This window comes from Mirounga leonina, unplaced genomic scaffold, assembly GCF_011800145.1.
Source record: "Mirounga leonina isolate KUSES-001 unplaced genomic scaffold, KU_Mleo_1.0 Mir_173, whole genome shotgun sequence".
Lineage (NCBI taxonomy): Eukaryota > Metazoa > Chordata > Mammalia > Carnivora > Phocidae > Mirounga > Mirounga leonina.
In genome coordinates this window covers 68,959,374-68,982,449 of record NW_023270447.1, presented here as the reverse complement: position 1 = coordinate 68,982,449, position 23,076 = coordinate 68,959,374, and the positions used below count along the sequence as shown (strand labels likewise).

Below are 23,076 nucleotides of genomic sequence, written 5' to 3'. Positions count from 1 at the left end.
AGCCCGGTCACGCTTACAGTGCAGTGTCGTGACACTCAAACTCGGTGCTGGATTTGAAAGCATTTTATAAAATGGGAAGCACTGCACAACACAGAATTATTACTTGGGTGTGTCTCTTCTATGGGTCTACAGGTTCCTTAAGGAAGAGAGACTAGTCTTTTTCATAGACAGCTCCCCCATAGAACCTGGCACTTGCTTAGTGAGTATCTGTTGGGCAGAATCACTATCCTGCTGCCATCGCTGCCTCTGCTCAGTTGTGTCTCCCCCCCGCCGCCGTCCACCAGCCCTCACTGTCCCATGCGACGCCCCTGCAACCACCAGCTCCATCTCTCCTTCCGCCCTCTGCATGGAAGCTTCCTAAGCTGTAACTCCGATGTCCCTGTTTCCCAGCTCAAAACACTCACATGTCCCTATTACCTATGGAAGCAAAATTCCAACACCAAGTGAAACTCTTGACTTCCACTCCCTTCCTCCAGGCCCTTCTGCTTCGTCTGGAATGTCATCCTCTCATTCAGCAATGGCCCCTCTGTCCGTCCAGGTGTGCAGATCAAAACCTTCAAGCCAGTCTTGATTCCTCCCTTTTCTTCAACCCCTCCCTCCAATCCATCAGCGCGTCCTCTTGGTTCTGCCTCCACAGTCCATCTTGACCCCTTCACTTCTCTCCGTGTCATTGTCACTACCTCGCCCTTCCCCCCGAGCCATGACAACAGTGTCCTACTTGTCCGGGTGCCTCCGTCTTCACCCCCCATTATTCACTTTCTCTGCAGCGTTCAAATGATGGATCAGAGTCCCCTTCAAATGGTTTCCTGTGACATTTAGAATAAAATCCAAAATGCTTACCATGGCCTCAAGGGCCCTAGGTGACCTGGCCCATGGCTTTCTCTTTTAAGAAATTATTATGTAATATTTGATGCATGCAAAAGAATATATGGAAAGAAACTGGACACATTAAGTTGAGCCCAGCACTCCAGGGCTAGAATGTTAGCAACACAATTGTTACTCTCTGCGTCCTCCTCCCCTGCCCCATTCCTCTTTCCTTGGCTCCTCCTCAGTGGTAAGCACTATCTTGAATTTTGTGTTTTTTAATTTCCTTGCTTTGTTAAAAGATAATTCTATCACACATATGCACATGTATCTCTAATCATATGTCCTTCTTAGTTTTAATCTTTATAGAAATAGCATCATCCCACCTTATCATTTGATGCTATGTTTCTAAGATTCACCCACATTGTGTAGAGCTGTCCTGCATTCATTCTCACTGCTGTGACTTTGAAATTTTTCTCAGATCTCGGTAGCATGTGCAAGGGTATCTTTGGGGTTCGTTTCCAGGAATGGAGCTTTTGGGTTGCAGAATGTGTGAATATTTAACTTTACAAGACAGTGCCCAGTTGTTTTCAAACCTCGCCTAGCTCTCTGGCTACATCTCCTCTTCGGCTCACACTGCTCTGGACTCGTTGGCCCCCCTGCTTTCCACTCCTCCAACCTGCTAAGTGCTCCCCCGCCTTGGTACCCCTTTGAACTGGAGGCCACAGCTCAATTTCAGGAGGGCTCTTCCTAAAATAGCAGCCCACCCTGTCACAACCCCTTGGTACTAGATGGTGGGTAGGGCTTATTGCTCTCAGAAGTTATCCTGTTCACTGTCACCAGCTGGAGACCTTCTTAAGAGTGGGCACATAGCCTGTCTTGTTCCCACTGCATTCCTAGCACCTAGAAAGTTTATGGCAGTAAATATTTGTTACATGAATACAGATTGAGTGAATAAGTCATATTCTTTGGCTGGATCCCCACGGGCCATTTCTCCTGGGCACATCTCATGCTCCAGCTAACTGTCCTGTCTTGAACACACCCATACTTTCCTGCTTCCTGTTCTCTGTTCCAAGTGTCCCATCCCAGGCTGTCCAAATCCCTTCTTCTTTCTGAAGTTCGTTCTGAGATGTGTCCGTGGAGCCTGCCTCCCGTGTGGCACTTGCTCGTTCCTGCCACTTTGAACCCTGGGTCTATAGGGAGTGTATAGGTGCCGTGCGGACAGACGGTTGCCTGTCTCACTCATTTCTGTCTTTCCACGACTGCCCGCCCCAACCGCAGGGGGCTGCTGGGGAGTGTTTTTGTCACTACGTGAGAATCTCTTCCGCATCAGTTTCTTGGATTGCTGTCAGTGCCTCTGTTTCTGCAAGGTGCTCCAGTGTGGCGTGGTTCAAAGATGCAGAACACTTTCTGTCTCCAGCTTCCAAGGTCTTGTTCCCCCCAGTGCTGTACCTGGGAAGAGCCCTGAGTCCTCTGAGGCTGACAGTGATAGACAGGGACAGGGGGCAGGAAGGCCTGATCCTGGCTGACCTCATTACCTGGTATCCCTGGGAATTGTTCTGTATCCCGAACTGTGGCACGCCGGGGTCTGCACACATGGTCAGCGTCGGGTCTAGATTGCAAAACAGAGAAACAGAGCCCACGGTCAGAGAAGCTTTCATCACCTCCACTCTCTCTGAGAGATAGGTGTAGGAGGGAAAAATGGAAGCCACATCCTACTCCCCGACCTGTTAATATCTCCACCCGAGTCATACCCCTGGGCCGGCTATGTGATTCCCGGCAGCACGCTCACTCTGGCTATTTCAATTTCACGCTCTGCTCTAAGAAGCTCGGGCCTGAAAGAAGGATGCCCACCAGCTCGGACGCTCTTCCCCAAACCACCTCTCACCTATGCAGCTGGGCTGGGTGCCACTCCACGTCCCATCTGACTGGCAAAACCTCCGTGGAGAGCCCACCAGCACCAGAGGGGGCTGGCAGGAGAAGGAGACGGACGACCTGTAGGAGAAGCCTCGGTCCTCTCTCCTGCCACGGGCTGGGACGCCGGGATCTCCGCAGAACACGGCTGGGAAGACGAAGGGAGGAAGGCAGGTCCGAGTTGCTTTCTAGAGCCCCATCGGCCACCACCGGCTGGCTTTCCCAGTGCCACTTGAACTCTGCCAACGGGGGCAGCCCTGGGTCAATAGTCATACCCGCCTCACACACCTGCTGTTGTGTGTGTCCTCTCCTTCCCAAATCCAAAATGCTTGTTAATAATCACCCAAGTAATGAAGCAACGTTATAGGAAGTTAAATTGAGAAAAAGTAAACTACAACTCACTACCCAAAACTTTTCCCCATTTTCATGTGTGTAAACTTGTGTGTGGCTGTGAACCCAATGTCCCAGTGTTATAAACCTTGCTTTGTTCACTTACTAGTCTGTAAATATTTTCCACGTTTATGACACCATTATCATTTACTGGCTACATAATTTTGCCATGAGAGGTTGTACCATAGTTGCAGTTTATCGTAGCCTTTATATTAGGCATTTTCTATTATTATACCATTAAATGTGGCTCTTTTTTCCCTGGTAATGTTTTCTTTTTCTTTTTTTTAAAGATTTTATTAATTTATTTGACAGAGAGAGAGACAACGAGAGAGGGAACACAAGCAGGGGGAGTGGGAGAGGGAGAAGCAGGCTTCCCGCCGAGCAGGGAGCCCGATGTGGGACTCGATCCCAGGACCCTGGGATCATGACCTGAGCCCAAGGCAGACGCTTAACGACTGAGCCACCCAGGCAGCCCTTGGTAATGTTTTCTTATAGGGATTCTCTAGGAGTGGACTTAGTATGTTTGAGCGTGTTTGCAGCTCTTGATGTATACAGCCAAATGTCTTTCCAAAGTGTGTGCATTTATACTGTGGTGGGTATGAATGTGCCCATTTCATTGAGATCCTCAGAGAGATTCCCTAAAGAATGATTACTGAATTCAAATCATGTGACAGCAAACAGAATAAACACAGGCCCCTCTTCTGTCCCTTCTGCTCAGTGTCTTAAGTGTTTGCACACATGGTTTACTAAAAATGTTTACTTCCTTAGGACATTGCAGAGACAGGTCTGTGTTTTTAAGGGGGCTGACTGCAAATATGATTTTGATGCCTTGAAAATAAGCATAAAGGGATTCTACCTGTGTTTTTATTCTTAGAACCAATATACTTTTAAACAGATCTCAAGATCAGGGATGGCACATAATAGACAGCCAGTGGTGTGCGGTGTGGCAGGAGCAGGCCCACGGGGCCACCAGCACGCTTGGGTTGTGCTGGTCGGAAAGCACACAGAGCTTGCACTGATTTCCCATAAACACTTGTGCAGCAGTTCTCCCAGAACAAACTAGCTGCTGTGGGGAGCAGCCGGATGGGTCCCCCACACTCCATGAATGTGCTCTACCTAAGAGAAAGGGCCTCATGCCGATCATATGTGGCTTTGGAGTTCCACTGACTGAAGCACTCTAAGATGCAAAATTAAATTTTATGTCTATCCTTTTTTCCTATTTTAAAAGTTCTAGTGGTGATAACACGGGCTGTAAATTTGAGTAAGAATTTTAGAGAAAATTGTCTGGAGAAATGATTGTTTTCAGACTAGACTTTGTCACTAACACAGTAGGTCAGGTCCTTTTTCTGAGCCTCATCTTCCCTGCCAGCCACCTGAGAAGGGACTTCTGCCCGCCTCCCAGGATATCTCGTTGTGAGAATCAGATGTGACATGTGTGTAAACATCCCCTGAGGAGGCAGCACAAAGCCTGTGAAATGTAAAATGTTATCTCTGTGGATGGACTGATACTCTGTGACCTCCCAGTGGAGGAGTTCACGTGCGGGTAATCAGAGCAAAGCTAACGGCGCAGTGTGACTCCTCTTCCTCACATCCGTTTTGCCTTGAATTAAATTCACTTCCTTCTCCATTAATTTTCAAACAGCATTTAACAAACATCTTCAGCTCCTGATTTTCTGCTGCTTCTGGCACCGAATAAGTCCGCAGACATGAGCCCTGCCTTCTGAGATCTTAGAATCTAAGCTGGACAACACAGGAGGGTATAAAAGGTGAAAAATACAGATAAATAACATGGCTTGAGCATCAACAAAATTTACTGAAAGTACATAAGTGCATCAGGGACTCAGGAGAAGAAGTAGAAGTTGCATATTCGGAAATGGTGGGATCGGCGGGGAGAAGTCAACTTCAGAAGCTTCTTTACTGAAGACAGGGGAGCTGTCCAGCCAAATGGGGAGGTGGCGTGGAAAGGGCTGAGTGGGTCTGGGGAAGCATGTAGGAAGTGGGTGAGGCTGACAATGATCTTGATCCTGATGTGCTACTGTGTGGGGACAAAATCCCTGCCCATGTTTAGGGAGTTACATAAGAGGAAGAAGTGGTGTTATGAGGGATATGTTTGCAGTAATACAGCAAGAAAGTGACTAGGTCTGAGAAGCATGGCTATGGAGGAAGAGATGCAGTCTGGAGGAGGGAAGCAGGAGTACCAAGAACTGTGGAAGGCCCAGATGCAAAGTTTGGAAACAGTGATAAGAATTCCAAAGGTTACTGCACATCTCAAGTGGTCAGCTGCTTGGCCACGGAAAATATGTTGTGGAGCAGCACAGCTGGTTAGAAATAAATATATTTGACTTCTTTACAGCAAGCTCCAAGGAAACTGACTACCAGAGTCATAGTTCCCCAAGACATCACTTCAAGCATGAAGAACACCCTTCATGCTATGATGTGAATGTGTGTGTGCGCACACAGCCAAGAGGTTCATAATCATATACAAAATAAAACGGAAGCAGGCTAATATCCAAAATCTAGAAAGAACTTAACAGACTCAAAACCTGAAAACAAAAAATCCAGTCCGGAAATGGGCAGAAGACATGAACAGACATTTCTCCAAAGAACAGACACGTGAAAAAATGCTCAATATCCCTTGGCATCCGGGAAATACAAATCAAAACCACAGTGAGATACCACCTCACACCGGTCAGAATGCCTAAAATTAACATCAGGAAACAACAGATGTTGGTGAGGATGCGGAAAAAGGGGAACCTATTGGTGGGAATGCAAGTTGGTGCAGCCACTATTGGAAACAGTATAGAGGTTCCTCAAAAAGCTGAAAATAGAGCTGCCTATAACCCAACAATTGCACTACTAGGTATTTACCCAAAGGATACAAACAGTAATTTGAAGGGACAAATGCACCCCAATGTTTATAGCAGAAATGTCCACAATGGCCAAACTATGGAAAGAGCTCAGATGTTCAGTAACAAATGAACGGATAAGAAGATGTGGTGTATATATATATACAATGGAATCATCATCATATACATGGAATTCATCAAAAAATGAAATCTTGCCATTTGCAATGATGTGGATAGAACTAGAGGGTATTATGCTAAGCAAAATAAGTCAGTCAGAGAAAGACAAATACCATATGTGGAATTTAAGAAACAAAACAGATGAACATAGGGGAAGGGAAGGAAAAATAAAATAAGATGAGAATTGAGAGGGAGGCAAACCATAAGAGACTTTTAATCATAGGAAACAACTGAGGGAAGCTGGGGGGGGGGAGGGGGGAGGGGGGGGGAGGATGGGGTAACTGGGTGATGGGCATTAAGGACGGCATGTGGTGTAATGAGCACTGGGTATAATCTAAGACTGATGAATCACTAAATTCTACCTATGAAACTAATTTTAAAAAGTCTGAAAAAAAAGATGCACCCTAAAGAAATAGAAAATAATAAAATGGAAGCAGGACCAGCAGCCTATGCTGGTGGAAGTCTCTATGGGAGCTGGGGGTCTAGACGAGCCAATCAGAAGTCAGTTAAAGGCTGACTTGATCAGAAGTCACCAAATCTAGGAAGAGGCAGCTCCATGAAAAAGAAGTACAAATGGATGACAAAGAAGGAGCAGCTCCATCTTGCTGATAAGAAATATGATGCCGGGGCGCCTGGGTGGCTCAGTTGGTTAAGCGACTGCCTTCGGCTCAGGTCATGATCCTGGAGTCCCGGGATCGAGTCCCGCATCGGACTCCCTGCTCGGCAGGGAGTCTGCTTCTCCCTCTGACCCTCCCCTCTCTCATGCTCTCTCTCTCTCTCATTCTCTCTCTCAAATAAATAAATAAAATCTTTAAAAAAAAAGAAAAAGAAATATGATGCCAATTAAAACAATGAGATACCTTTTTAAACTTCTTGGGCTGGTAAATATATATTTTTAAAAGATTTTATTTATTTATTTGAGAGAGAGAATGAGAGAGAGAGAGAGCATGAGAGAGGGGAGGGTCAGAGGGAGAAGCAGACTCCCTGCCGAGCAGGGAGTCCGATGCGGGACTCGATCCCGGGACTCCAGGATCATGACCTGAGCCGAAGGCAGTCGCTTAACCAACTGAGCCACCCAGGTGCCCCTTGGGCTGGTAAATATTAAAAGATATTGGCAAAATCTATTGTTAATGAGGAAGTGAGTCAAGAAATATTCTCATAAACTGTTGGTGGGAGTGTGAGTTGGGACTCTTTCTAGAAGACAGTTTGGCACCGTGTCTCAGATGTATAGAGTGCATGCCCACTGGCTCAGCATTTTCTCTCTCCTAGGACTTTCCTAGAAGAGTAAAGAAATGTTATCCTCAAGAACATTTATTGCAGAACTTCTTCTAACGTAACTAAACTGGAGAAACCTAAGTTCTTCACCAGTAGGAGAAGATTAAACCAGTTGCGGTAGCTACAATAAGGAAGTTCTTTAAGCTATTAAAAATAATGATGTGTAGGTCAGTATGGATTGATGGAGAAAGGTGGTGATGGCCTATCAATGAAGACAAGTCACAAACTAGTCTGCACAGCATGATTTAATACCGTTTGCAGAAAATTGCACACCTCTATGTCCAAAACATTGTGGTCGGGGTGGAAGCACAGTCAAGAGCTTAACCCTGGTTATTTTTGGGAAACCAGAGTGTTATGTTCTTCTTTGTATTTTCAGATACATTTACATTTTTTTATGATGACCATAATTCATTGTTCAAAAGCAATTTAGCTATTTCTCAAGAAGAAAAGTAGGGTTTCTCAGCCCAGACTCAACGCTGAGATTGCTACCTTCCTAATGTTTCCTTGCGGGTGTGTGAAGTCCTGAGTGGCTGACCATGCACCAGATGCTGCCTTTCCTGCATCCACTTTTGAGCTGCTGGTCCTAGTTCCTGCTGAAATTTCCCAAATCGAAGTAAGTTTTCAGAGGTATCCAAATAATGTCATGAGTATGTTGATGGTTTTCTACAGAATTAGATAAATGCCTAGTAGAAAAAAAAAATAGGTCTACTATTTGTCCAAAGCATGGGTGCTGAGAAGATCTTCCAGAGTCCAATTATGTGACAAGAATAAATGAGGAACTGAGCTCTGGGATGGAATTGGGCTCTTGGGGACACAATTAGGCCAGGAGGGTAAGAAATAAAGTCTTTCACCAAAAAATCAGGTAGGCTCCAGGAATCTTTTCTCTGTAGGCTATTTTCCATAAAGACAGGCACATTTCCAGCATGGGCCCCTTCCAGATCTTTGGGAACTATCCCATCCAGTGAACAACCTTTCATGTTAAGAAACACCTCCCTTGAACCCTCCTACACTCTTGGTGGGAATGCAAGCTGGTGCAGCCACTCTGGAAAACAGTATGGAGGTTCCTCAAAAAGTTGAAGATAGAACTACCATACAATCCAGCAATTGCACTACTGGGTATTTACCCCAAAGATACAAAGGTAGGGATCTGAAAGGGTACGTGCACCCTGATGTTTATAGCAGCAATGTCCACAATAGCCAAACTGTGGAAAGAGCCAAGATGTCCGATCGACAGATGAATGGATAAAGAAGATGTGGTATATATATACAATGGAATATTATGCAGCCATCAAAAGGAATGAGATCTTGCCATTTGCAACGACGTGGATGGAACTGGAGGGTATTATGCTGAGTGAAATGAGTCAAACAGAGAAAGACATGTATCACATGACCTCACTGATATGAGGAATTCTTAATCTCAGGAAACAAACTGAGGGTTGCTGGAGTGGGGGGTGGGGTGGGAGGGATGGGGTGACTAGGTGATAAGACACTGGGGAGGGTATGTGCTCTGGTAAGTGCTGTGAATTGTGCAAGACTGTTGAATCTCAGATCTGTACCTCTGAAACAAATAATGCAATATATGTTAAGAAAAAAAAAAGAAGAAGAAGAAGAAGAAGAAGGTAGCAGGAGGGGAAGAAGGAAGGGGGGGAATCGGAGGGGTAGACGAACCATGAGAGACGATGGACTCTGAAAAACAAACTGAGGGTTCTAGAGGGGAGGGGGTGGGAGGATGGGTTAGCCTGGTGATGGGTATTAAAGAGGGCACGTTCTGCATGGAGCACTGGGTGTTATGCACAAACAATGAATCATGGAACACTACATCTAAAACTAATGATGTAATGTATGGGGATTAACATAACAATAAAAAAATTTTAAAAAAAAGAAACACCTCCCTTATCTCTGGCTTAACTTCCTTCCACTGTAACTCCACATGGTGTCCACAGCCGGGGCTCAGTTGGGATATTCTCATTATTTTCCTTTAAACTCCCTTTAAGAGTGTCTTTGGCAAAGCCTCTCCCCGATTTTGGGGGAAGGTTATTACCTATTCTAGGCCTTCCAGTAGCAGAACTCTGAGGAGGGAAGGGGAAGGAGCCGGCAGATAGGATGCACAAAGACCTGTTCATAAGCAAACTTACGGAAACACTGAGGCAACTCTCCAGTCCAGGATCCATTCCCTTCACAGGTGAGCACTGCAGGCAGGGACAGCTGGTACCCCTCCAGGCAGGCATACGACACGCTTGAGCCCCACATGAAGTCAGATCCCACCACTTTCCCATTGGGGATGAGCTGAGGTGGCTTGCATATGATAGCTGGGGGAGGGGGGAGAGCAAAGCACGCTGAGTTCTGGTGCCATCCTAGGGCATTAAGCCCCACTCCCCAGCACCGATGTCACTGGCTACCCTGCGCCTGCTGGGAGTCTGGGCTAAGCGGGGAGAATCAGAAATGCTCCCTCTTAGTTTGGGAGCTGGGGTCCTTTTGCATTTTACAATGCCCTCAAGTGTGACAACCCACTCCTCTGTCTGCACAGTCCTTCCCTTGATGCTCAAAGCCCAGGCCTTACCTTGGTGTCTCTAACTCCCTCCTTGCAGATGTTCAGGGATCAGTCCTCACCTCACACCCCCCATGACAAGATATTATTAGGGCTCTGCCTCGTCACCTCCCTCCTTGCTACATGTTCGAGGCCCATGTCTCACTTTTGTATCTTCTTTGGCCCTGTGTCCACATGTGCAGCCCTCAGACACACCTTTGCAGACTGGCTTGGTACCATTCCATGTCCGGTCCTTGGTGCAGCTCAGTACAGACACCCTATGTGACTCCATCATGTAGCCAGGGACGCACTGAAACATCACCGTTTTGTTGTACCTGAAGTCATTGCCCAGCCGGAGGCCATTGGCTGGAATCCCAGGGTCGCCACAGTTTATGACTAGGAGAAGGGAGATAAAGCATGGTTCACTCTCGGTACAGACCCCTTTCCTCCCCAGCACTCCAATGCTATCCCTGGTACTCCCTGCACATGTCCAGGAGGGAAGAGAGTCAGATCAGGGATGCCCTGACTCTTCACAAGCTCCCGGTTGGGCACTGCACTTTCTAAAGTCCCTCTGGCCAAGTCTCTCTGCAATGGCCCTCCCACATCCCCACTGTCCTCGCCCCCACCATCTTTATGCACCCCAGCAACTTGGACTATGAAGACCATCCTTATTCAAAGCCCACTCCTCTCAGAGGAAGTACCCAGAAGGCTTAGTTCCTAAATGAGGCTGGGGCTCAGAGAGGGAAGTTTTCTGACCGAAGAGCCTGTGTTACTGGACCTCATAAGATAATTTGTCTGCTGAGGGGCACATGTGACTACCTCCTGTTCTGCCTCGGAGGCCCCTGTAGGGCCAGCGGCTTAGAAGCAGGGTCTTGTAACCTTGCAATGGTCGTGTCTTTGTTACGGTATGGAGTGAGGGTGGGGTTTGGTGAGCTCTGGCCTTGGAAAAGTGAACTTGACATGGGATTTAGACAGAGCCCTGAAATCACAGGCTAGGGCTTGGAAAGGGACTGTGTTCTCAGATACCTTTATCTTGTCACTTCCCTCCATCTGGGACCCACAGTGACTTACTTCCCAAGGAAAAAGGTCTGGGGCTGCCCCAGAGAGGAGCAGGGAAGGGGAGCAGTGGGGCTATATGAGGCTTGAGAGCCAGGCTGGGGGCGGGGGAATGGGTCCAAGGCCGAGAGGAACCCACGAAGATGGTGGATGGTGGTGGCTTTAGGATCAGGCTGAGCACGGGGAGTTTGCTGCAAAAGAGAACAAGAAAGCCCAAGGAGCTGGCGAGAGCCCGAGGAATAGCAAATACATATATTCTCAACCTCCCTGAGCCTCAGTCATCTCATATGTCAAGTGGGCTGTGGTGGGAATCAAATGACATAATGCAAATCAAATCAAACACTTAGCTCAGTGGTGGTCAAATAGCACATGCTCAATAAATAGGCACTCTCATTCGGGGGTGAGTCCCCCCATTGCAGCCAGTCTTCCCAGTCTCCCACGGACAGCCTTCTTCGGCGGGGAGGAGCCCGAGCGCCTTGGCCACCACTCGTCCCGGAGCCCAGAAGCCCTGGGCTCTCACCTGTGCACTCCGGGTCGCTGCCTGTCCAGGTGCCATTGACAGAGCAGTGTCGGCTGAGCAGGCCCATGGCGTAGTAGCCCTCCCGGCACTCATAGACGACGGAGCTGGAGAAGCCCAGGCCGTCACTGAACATGACTCGGGCGTTGCTGGGAGTCCCGGGGTTCCCACAAGAGATCACTGGGAAGCCAGAGGAGTGCATTAGTCACCAGAACAAGGGCGGGGCGCCAGCCGGGGGGCAGAGAGCGGCCCGGAGGGCAACCCGCGGGCTACGTCAGGACCCTGCGGACTGAAAGGCCACTCAGGCTGCTTTCGTGTCTGAGGGTCTGGCCCCCAGAAGGGAAGGAGAGGTCTGAATGAATTTTTTTTTTTTTAATTTCTGAGACGTAAAGACTAATTACTTTTATTATCCCACCTAAAATTTTAGACAATTCCTTAATATCACCAAATATCCAACCAGTGCTTAATCTACCTCAGTTGTCCAACCCCCCACCTTTTTTTTTTTTAAACCGTTGATTTGTTTGAATCATGATCCAAATATGACTTTGGACAATCTTATGCCTCTAAGCCTCTTTGAATTCAGAGATTCCTGTTCCCTCTCCTAGAATTTATCTGTTACAGACTCTAGGGCGTTCCAGATGTTGCTAAGCGCACTGGTGAGGTGCTGTTCCCCGTGTTGCTCTGTCTCCTATAGTTCCTGTAAGTCAGGTTCTGCTTCTCGGCAAGGGCACTTCATAGGTGGTCCTGTCTTTCCTACTGCGCCACATCAGGAGGTACAGAATGTTTCCTTGTTCGTGATGTTAAGGCTGATTGAATGGGTTCGGGTTAGCCCATCTCATCCGGCATTACAGAGTTCCCATTGGTTGTTCACTTAATGGTTTAAGCAGCACTTGATGGTTGTTGACTAGATTTGTTATTTCATTAAGGGACAGAAAATGGTGATATCTAATTCTATAATTCTTCTTTTTTTTTTTTTTAAGATTTTATTCATTTATTTGAGAGAGAATCAGATAGAGAGAGCATGAGAGGGGGGAGGGTCAGAGGGAGAAGCAGACTCCCTGCCGAGCGGGGAGCCCGATGCGGGACTCGATCCCAGGACTCCAGGATCATGACCTGAGCCGAAGGCAGTCGCTTAACCAACTGAGCCACCCAGGTGCCCTAATTCTATAATTCTTTCTGAATTAGCTAGAGTTCTTTTTTTTCTATTTGAATTTCAGATAATGAATTTTTTTTTAAAGATTTTATTTTATTTTATTTTTTTTGCTAGAGTTCTTTAATAAAGAACTTGCCCATCATCAAATATTTGCTTTCCCTGAAATACAATTCATAAAGGAAGGCTGGATAATGTTTGATTTTCTTTCTTATCTGATGTCAGAATAATGATTTGGTTTCCTAGTAAGCTCCAAAGATGATGGATAGTCATTTGGACTCGTGGGTTTAAATTTATTATGTTGCCACCAATTGCCACTATTATTCTTTTTTAAATTTATTTAAATTCAATTAGCCAAGGTATAGCCACTATTATTCTTATTGATGCTTAAGTTATCCCATCTTTGGCTAGGGGGAGCCTCTCCATGTTGGCTTCTGTGTTCCTTTGACATGATCCCACTCGTCTATGGTAGATTTCTTGCTGGAGTGACACTGTGTTCCATGTTCATCTTGTATATCCTGCCCCAGTCCTGGAATCAGCCATTTCTCTGAAGAGCTCTGGTTTCTTTTAATTTAAAAACCATAATCTGAAAATTAAGGGTACTCGTTGCTACTGAGCTGGTCATTGATACTAGACTTTTAGAATGGGTAGAGCTGGGAAAATAACTTTTTAGGTTGAAAATTCATTATGAGTTTATGCTGATATTACCAATCCAAATTTAGGATTAAGAGTCTTTCCTCAACTTCTTTACTTTTATATCTCTTTAATGCTGAAAATCTTGGTTCTTAATGATAAATGATTTTAATTTGTTTTCAAAAAGTTTCAGGATGGTAATATCAATATTATTACTAATAATACAATTGCTGAAAAACAATTTAAGATTTCATTGTCATTCTCTTTGTCCTTAGGGCACATATGCCATAGTCAAATTCCACTTTTTTCAAGTCAGTTGAAATAATTCTCTGGATTGTTAAATCACCAATTTGAGGAGTAGTTATGTTCATTTGTTTTCATTTTGATTTTAATATTTAGAGATTGCTTGTTTCTAATCTTTGATTTAATTTACTTTGCTAAGTATATACAGCATTTATGTGGTCCCAAAGTCAAATCTACAAATAATTCCTACATAATGAGCGCAACAGACAGGTCTTAGCACCCATGGATTCAACAAGTATTTGTGCTGCCTAGGTGCTGGGAACATAGTTAGGAAGTCATGTCCCCTGCCCTTCAGGAGGCCAGTCCATCTTAAGGACCTACTTATAAACAGTTGAATTAAAATATGATGCAATAAGTGTTATACTTGAAGAAAAAAACACTCTACGAAGGGAGGAGCTTATTGGGGCCGAAGATAAGAATCTGAGTTGTACTTTGAAAGGTAAGTGGGAACTTGTCAATGAAAGTCATGAAGAATTGTGTGCATATCATACACACACTCATCTAACAAACATTCACTTCCAGGTCTAAATTCTTAGCCACCCGCTTTCTGTTCCCCGAACACTCCTGACATGTTGACTGACTCCATGCTGGGATCTGAGTGGTATGAAAGGGGACCTGGGTCACAGTGGATATTTGAGAATGCACTAAATTCTCCCCCTGCCAATATACTCTCCCACTACCACAGACTTCTTACTATGCCTACAAAATCCTATGGAAATAGGGGCGCCTGGGTGACTCAGTTGGTTAAGTGTCTGACTTTTGATGTCAACTCAAGTCTAGATCTCAGGGTCCTGAGTTCAGGCTCCTGCTGGGTGTGGAGCCTACTTGAAAAAAAAAAAAATCCCGTGGAAACTAACTTTGCAAAAGCACCCTCAGAAAGGCAGGACTTTAGGCAGACAAGTGGGAGAGGGCATCCCCGCACTTGTAGGACTTACTCCACAACCGCAATTTCAAGGGCCATTCTCTGACCACTGCCTCTTATCTCTTCCGCTCATACCCTCTGGGATTCATTCTCTGGTGATATTTTTGGTTCCAGTGGGACCTATAATCCATGTATCCTACCACTTTTTTTTTTCATTTTTTTTTTTAAGATTTTATTTATTTATTTAAGAGAGAATGAGATAGAGAGCGAGCATGAGAGGGGGGAGGGTCAGAGGGAGAAGCAGACTCCCTGCCGAGCAGGGAGCCCAATGTGGGACTCGATCCCGGGACTCCAGGATCATGACCTGAGCCGAAGGCAGTCGCTTAACCAACTGAGCCACCCAGGCGCCCCCCTACCACTTTTTCACTGTCCCTTACTCCACTCATAAACCTGCTCCCTCCTTACCCAGCATAGATGCCAAGATCCATCATAATCGTTGCCTTGCATAAACCCTCTCCTCACTTGCCACTTGCTGCCAACGTCTTAGCTGCCTGATAAAACCTCAACTGTATACCCAATGCTTCACCTACCCTAAGTCTACACCTATGGGGCAAAATGTAGCCCGAACAAAAACACAGGCCGATGCTGACCACTCTCACTTTAAATTAATGGCCTTTTTCCTTAAGTGAGCCCTCGTGCTGCTGGCAATTATACCTTTCCCTATTCAACTCCCACGCCTCCCTTGCTAGGTGACTCTTTCATATGGTCTCCCTCCTCTTCCAGCACCTTCTCACACACCCTTACTCTCAGCGGTTACACTGATTCCTAATTAGGAAAGTGCTACGCAGGCTGTATTTTAGAGAGCGGCAGAGAGATCCCGGGAGCAGCTCCAAAAAGTTGGACTCTGGGGAGAGGTTTTATTTTTTATTTTTTTTATTTTTTAAGATTTTATTTATTTATTTGACAGAGAGTTCACAAGTAGGCAGAGTGGCAGGCAGAGGGAGAAGGAGAAGCAGGCTCCCTGCTGAGCAGGGAACCCAATGCAGGACTTGATCCCAGAACCCTGGGATCATGACCTGAGCCGAAGGCAGATGCTTAACCGACTGAGCCACCCAGGCGTCCTGAGAGAGGTTTTAAAATAAAGTTATTTTCAGAAATTCAGGAGTGTGTGGAGAAATCTAAATTCCCCCACTGGAGCTACCTCAGAAAACCTCAGTAGGGACTTCTATTACCTTTAAAGGGTCTTTTAAAAATGAGATTTGTATTTCTTTTGGCACCTTGGATAATTGTTTAACAGTCTCCTCCCTTAAACTAAACTCCAAGAGGGTGAGGTGTGTTCGTCTTGGCACTGTTGTGTCCCCAGCACCTATTATAGTATTTGGCACATAGTTGTGGGAGCTGTATGGGAAATAAATGAATAAACGGGGCTAAACTTAGTTCCTTCTGGTTTCTTCCCCTCTTAGGTGAGGGTGGGGAATATGTTCATCTTTGGATTCCTGATGAGCATGACTGAGGACTATCTATTGACCACCATCCTCCAGGCCAAGGGTTCCAATGGGGCCGTGGATTTTGTCTGCGAGGGTGAGGGCAGGTGCTTGGGAGCAGGCAAATGGGGGACGAGCAGCTGGGGTGGGCAAAGGGGAAAAGCAGAATGGTCACATACATTACCTCCACACTCAGGTTGCATGCCACTCCATGAGCCGTTGGCTTGACAGGTCCGCTCAGATGATCCCCGGAGTGTGTGGCCAGCCTCACAGCTGAAACGCATCAGGCTGCCTGGGGCAAAGCTATCCCCCAAACGGATGCCGTGTGCTGGAATCCCTGGGTCACCACAGATTCCCATGCTGGTTCCTATGGACCAGAACCAAACAAACCCTGTTGTTTTAGCATGGAAGAATTGGCAGTGGGGACCTGAGAGAGATACTGGGTTGGTGCTAAGGGGAGGCTTTGGGTCCCAGGAATAAGGGGGGTGAAAACTGTGTGTCTTACCCCAGTTAGTTGGACCTTATTACCTGCCTTACTACCCAGAGGTCAGAGAATACAAAGGTCTGCGGTCATGGGTGAGTCCCCAGGGATTGCACAGCAAGGGAAGAAAGCAGAGGGAAGGCTCTGTGGTAGAGATCAGGCCTTTTCTTTCTGGCCAGTGCCAGTGTGGAATGTCAGTGGTTCAAGCTGGCCACATCTCCTCCTCCTTCCTTTTACCTCTTCTCTACAATATCTGCGGATTCTGCGCCCTCTCTGTCCCTGGTTCCAGCATCTTAGCTCACATGCCCAGCATTCTCTTGCCCCAACTATTGTGAGAGTCTCCTAATGTCCCTACCTCCTAAATTCTCCCTGTAACCCAACTTCCACTTTATACCCAAACCTTGACAATGAACAACCACCAACCATCTGATCTTGTTTCTTTCCTACTGAAATGTCTCCACTGGCTTCCCACAGCCTATGGGTTAAAGTCTAAACTCCTTAGTGTAGTTTTGTCTTCTCAACAGCTCGGCTTGAATCTGGATCTTGGGCCTTTCATTGAGGATTCCCTATTCACCAAGTATGTAACACAGGTGAATTCTAGGTGAAATGTTTTGGACTCTCTCATTCCATTCTTTCTTCGTCCCTTGCCTCCTGCTACATTGCTGCATTCATCTGGGTCCTGATATTGTACAGACCCGCCCAAGAGAGTGCTAAAGACCCAAGGGGTGGAGGAGGGTAGAGAACAGGAGACAAAGCCACAAGGTCGAGACTTGTGGAAACCAGCACCCCTCATAATACAGAGTTGTATAGGAAACATCATTAGATCAGACTAGGCCATGGGAAGCATGAAGAAGGAAGAGGAAAATGAAGGAATAAATGGCAACTTCATGAGAAGACAGGGTGCCATCTGATGTGGCATGTATCTCCTCAGGAACCCACATGTGTGGGCATCAAATGCTAATGTCTGAGTAAGCACGTTTAGTTTGTTGGAGTAAATAAATGTTTAAGTCACGTATACCCCACCATTTACCATTTATGTCTCTTCTTCTTGATCATGGAATTATTTCCTTTTCTCATTTAGTCTCAGACTGTGAGAATACTTACTATATGATCCCATGTTGCTCTCTACCAAGGAAGGGGGATTCATTCAACCTTCAACTCAAACATTTGGAAAAAGAGGGCCCATCACACTTGGCTAGATTTTCTTCTCTCTTGGAGTTTTCCAGGGTGTAGCTAATGCAACAGGCTGCACTGGGTCCCCCTGAAGGCAGTTCTGATGGTGAGTACACAAACTCCCACACTGGCTAGGTGACCTTAGCTGGAGGTGCACTACTGAACAACAGGCCTGAGGGTGGAGGTCTCCAGTCCTGGGACCTTATTCTGACAGAATGGTCCTCACTGTAGTGTTTGGGGCTCTTTTTTGGTGATATAAAGGAGTTTGAGACACAATATTGTACCACAGGGGCACACGGTAACTGTTGGTCCTCTACTGAGGTATATCAGCAAATGATGACATTGCAGAGGTGGACAATGACCAACCTGAAGCATGTCTCAGATGCTAGAAATCTCTGCATGTTCTGATGATGGCCCACGCACTTATAGCCTGTTATGCATCATCTATGTGCATGGGCATACAGAATGAGGCTCGGAAATGTGACCCTGGATTTCTGAATGCATATTTCTTAGGACTGGCAGGAGATAGTGTTGCAAAAGATGATATCTGTAAGTTTCAGGAAGGGAGGAATTATATTCTACTCACAAGAGCACCTCTAGTGTTACTTCCTAATCACTTATTCTTTACATCTCTCAGTTTCTTATCTAAAGCATTTAAGATTCATTCATTCCTCAACCTTAGCATTAATATAATCCCCTCTAATCCTGTCCTCAGAGGTCACCAGCAAAACTCTGCCCATGATTCTGGTCTCCAAAGTGTTTGTCATCCTTGATGGATGCATGGGAGAAGTGATTGCAAACTATTCTTCAGAATATTCATCATCAGGTATAAAATAGCTGAATGCAACATATCCCTTCCTTTCTTGCTTTTCACTTCTTCATGTTCCCAGAGAGTCAGTTTGTTTCTAGTCTCCCTTGACCTTTGATGTGACCAAGGAAGAGTCCCTTTTTTTCACACACAGGACTGGTATTTAGGAAGTCACAAAATTATGAAATCTCAGGGCTGTAGGTTTTCTAGCTTAGTTTTCTATCCCAGACAAGAATTGTTTCTGGGGTAGGTCATTTTTCAAGTAGGTCATTTTCCAGCATCTGCTAACACAACTCCAGAGAAGGGAAATTACATTGAGGAGAAAAGATTTTGGATTCCATGCCTTGGGCCAGGAGAATGGCTGTGTGGTTGGGTTATACATGTTAACAGGTAGGAGAGGTCCAAGGCTTTCTTTATGGCTTCTTTCTCTTGTACTCTGCAATTCCCTTTCCCATGGAGAACAAAGATCCCCAAGATAGATAGAATAGGCTTTAAGAACACCATTAGCCCAATGCCCTAGAGAGGTGTCTAGAGGGAGAAACTATGTAAAGGGACAATTCACAGAAGAGACTGGGGCAAATGCATGCTTACGTAGGCATTTGGATGGGAAATGCATGACTTTCCTCTTTGGAATGCCTTTTCCTCCGGGAACTTGCTCTGTGGGTAACCTAGGAGGCCTCCATATACATGACTCTGTCTTCTCCATGCCATCCTCCCCAAGTCACTTCCACCAGAAGTCCAAACAAAATGAAGTTAGGGGCCTGGTTAATAGGCTTTCCTCTAGTTCAGGCTAAAGGAGTCTCCATGGCTAATATATAGTCCCACCCAGTTCATAAAGTGAGTGATTAATGAAATTAATAAAGGTGAGGGGCCAAAGTCCTGGGTGGTGATAGAGTGATGTGTCTAAGCTTGTCCTGGGCAGCCAGAAGCCCTTTGAAACAATGGCCAGCACTTGAGGGATTTCTTCTTTCTGGGGAGACCTAACCAATATCTGGTTCAATATTCTGGCAGTGCCCTAAATTTTGGGAGACAGATCATCTGGGAACTCAGACTGCAGGAACAGCTACATACATGTCTTGTGGGTGAGGTCCCAAATCAAGGAGATAGCATCTATAATAGGAGGAGGTTGGGATTCTTACCTCTAGAGGGGGCCTGGCATGGGAAGGGATAGGGGTTAATATCAATGCCAAGGTGGGCCCCCTGAGAAACATAAAGCTACATGAGCAGTTGCCTTCTTGGGGTTGACACACCTTATGGGATCCCTTCTGGGGCCAGGCAGGCTCATCTCAAAGGAGACCAAGTTCAGGGGTACTAATTTTTGGGTTAGTGATTTCTGTCATTGGTGGGCCAATTCAATTTCAAATATTTTGTTCTGTTAAGACATTATAGATGAAATTCTGGTTTGGATAGTATGGACACAAGAGCTTTGGCAGTTTCTTAAATTTGCTCTTTGGATAGCATCTGTCAGTATCCTCATAGAGATTAATAGTAAAACAAATATATTAATAGGAAAAATCTGAGACTGGTGTATAAGGGCAATAGGGGAGACCTGTATCCCACTAGGCAGCCTAGACATAAGGCAAGTTGGGGAGGCAGTGATAAGAAAGAAAAGGAAGCAGCCTGGGGCCTTGGGGTCCCAAACAGGGAAGGAACACAAGGGTGGGTTTGGATCTGGGCCCCAAAACAGGGAGGCTTGGACTCTTCTCAGAAACTTAGGGAAACAAGTGTCTGGACAGGACTCTGGTTGCAGGGGGACCTCACAAACTTGCATTCTCCCTAGTTTTGCAATCTCTGGGTTGTATGGGCTTGGCCAAAGGAGACCAAGAGGAGGAAGCTGGTCTCAGACCACCAAAGGCTGAAGTTCGATTGGGACCTCTGATAGCTGTGTTCTCTGCCTATGAAATGGGGGTCTAAAAGGTTGACTTCCCTCCTGCCCATCTGTCACACTCACACCTTGGGAGCTTGTTCCATCTCCCCCCAGCCAAGGGTTCCACTGGACCCTGCTTCCTCATGCCAGGCTCCTTACCTGAGCAGTGGGGTAGGGAGCCAGTCCAGTGTCCATCCAGCCCACACATACGGGTGGCATTTCCGACCAGAGTCCTCTTGCCGGTGCAACTGTAACGCACGACTGCTCCCACGGTAAAGCTGTCCCCGGACATCAGGGCATGGGGTGGGGAGCCCGGATGGCCACAGGACACCACTGTGGGGAAGAGCAAACATCAGAAACTCCACAAAGGGATGGATTGTCATCACAGGACATAGGCTTTCCGTAATGACAGGCAGAGAAGAAGAGAAAGCTTGGGTTATCTTTTGAAGTTTGTTTCCTGTTGGCACGCCTACCTGGCATCAGCAGACAATGCCTACCCACCTTGCCGTACATTTTCCGTATCTGTGAAATGAAGAGTAATACCTGTTGTTTTAAGAGTTAAATGAGATAATACATGGGAAACTGTTCAGCATGTAGCTGGTATGCAATAATATCTGTTTCCTTTCTTCTTTGCCTCTTGTGTGCACCTCTCCCTATTTCCTCACTGCTGTAGGACATACCCAAGGTGTCTCTGGCAGAAAGGTGGTACACATAGCAAACATAAGACAGAAGAGACAACCTGTCATCCTAGGACAGTCCGCATTGGCTACAGGTTCCCAAATAAGGGCCACGTCTAGTCTTTTTCCACCTGCATCTTACAGATGCCCATATCAATTGTCCCCAACTTGTCCCCTTCAGTCTGCAAGTTCTCTCTCCTGAAACACCAAATTGTAACTGAACACCAATGATAAGATTAGAATACCAGATTATCTGACAAAAATGAAAGCCCTAGCTTGAAAAGATATATGCACCCCATGTTCACCGCAGCATTATTTACAGTAGCCAAAACATGGAAGCTTACCTAAGTGTCCATTGGCAAATGAATGGATAAAGAAGATGTAGTGTATATATACAATGGAATATTATTCAGGCATAAAAGAATGAAATCTTGCCATTTGTGGCAACATGAATAGACCTTGAGGGCATTATACAAAGTGAAATAAGTCATTCAGAGAAAGACAAATACCATATGATCTCACTTACATGTGGAATCTCAAAAAAAACCCCCAAACAATGGAGCTTTTAGATACAGAGACTAGATTGGTGGTTGCCAGAGGCAGGGGATGGGAGGTGGGCCACATGGGTGAAGGGGGTCAAAAGGAACAAACATTAATAAGTCACAAGAGGTAATGTACAGCATAGTAACTATAGTTACTAATACTGTATTGCATATTTGAAAGTTGTTAAGAGACTAGATCTTAAAATTCTTAACACAAGAAACAAAATTCTAAAGCTGTGTATGGTGATGGATGTTAATTAGATTTACTGTGATCATTTCACAATGTATACAAATATCAAATCATTATGTTGTATACCCAAAACTTATATTATGTTGTATGTCAGTTATATCTCAATTAAAAAGGAAAGATGAGAATACCAGAATTGAGATATACAGGATAGTGCAGGGCAGTGCTCAACATCACTGGGTTTGCTTCCCATTGTTTTTGCCCCAGTTGATCCCGGGTTCTTTCATTTACCCAACACATATTTATTGAGTACCTATTATGTGTTAGGCACTGTTTTATATGTTGGGAGATGAATTTCTATGCTCTTACAGAAATTATATTCTAGTGGAGAAGAGAGACTATAAATTAAAAAAATAGGTAATTCTAGGGGGTGTTATGAAGAAAAATAAAGCTCCATCAGGAAAAAGGTATTCAGGGGTGGGCTGTGAGTGCTATTTTTGAGTAGGGTGGTTAAGGAAGATCTCTTTGAGGAGGTGTCATTTGAATAGTGATTTGAGTGAACTAAAGAGGCCAGTCGTTCAAGATTTACAGGAAGAGCATTCTGAGAGAAGAAAGGGCCCCAGAGGCACAATTAGCTTGGTGTGTTTGAGGGATAGCAGGAAAGCCAAGGTTGCTGGAATGAACTGAGCAAGGAAAGAATGGAGGAGGACTTGGACGGACGGGTTGCTCGGAACCAGATCATGGCAGAGAATTGGATTATATGATGGGACACCACTGGAGTGATGTGATTTGATTCTACTTTAATAAGATCATTCCGGCTACAGGTAGACAACATTCCAGAGTGTGGCAAGAAAGACGGGGCTGTTGCAGCAGTTCAAGAAGAGATGATAAGGACTTGGATGTACTAAACCTTGTGGTATGGTAGGAGATCCTTGGAGTCATTGCTTGTACCCAAAAAGGGCACAAGGCACAGTATGGGTGATGACCCAGATAGGTGACCAAAGGGATAACATGTGAGTTGGGTCAATGCTGTTCCTGATGATGGAATTTTGACCAGGCACAGGGATGGTATGACTAGGTCTTGGCTAGCTACTGTGGTCTTAATGTGTGTCAGCTCATGTTCTAAGTGCCTATGGTATATTATCTGCAGAGACTACTGTCAACAATTCCTTGCATCAAGACATGGAGCCTGTTTTGCCTCCCCTTGAATCTGGGCTGGCCTTGTGATCTGCTTTGACCACTAAAATATGGTGGAAGTGACGTTGGGTGGGTTGTGGATTAAGAGGCCAAGCAGCTTCTGCCATCATTTTCTTCAAATATGACTGCCACCATGTAAGGAAGTCTGTCTTAGACTACTGAATGATAAGAAATTACATGGAGACAGTAGCCATGTGGAGAATAAT

General features: G+C 45.7%; 1 protein-coding gene across 1 annotated transcript in view; it reads right to left on the bottom strand.

Moving 5' to 3' along the window:
• The window catches only part of CSMD2 (CUB and Sushi multiple domains 2), a 587,452-nt gene that overhangs the window by 12,677 nt on the left and 551,699 nt on the right, over positions 1-23,076 (bottom strand). The window contains exons 56-62 of the mRNA XM_035019158.1: positions 20,427-20,600; positions 16,123-16,305; positions 11,510-11,686; positions 10,150-10,329; positions 9,542-9,715; positions 2,693-2,866; positions 2,343-2,416 (exon numbers count right to left, since the gene is read on the bottom strand). Of these exons, the coding sequence (XP_034875049.1) occupies positions 2,343-2,416; positions 2,693-2,866; positions 9,542-9,715; positions 10,150-10,329; positions 11,510-11,686; positions 16,123-16,305; positions 20,427-20,600 (1,136 nt within the window). The remainder of the gene's footprint in view (positions 1-2,342; positions 2,417-2,692; positions 2,867-9,541; positions 9,716-10,149; positions 10,330-11,509; positions 11,687-16,122; positions 16,306-20,426; positions 20,601-23,076) is intronic.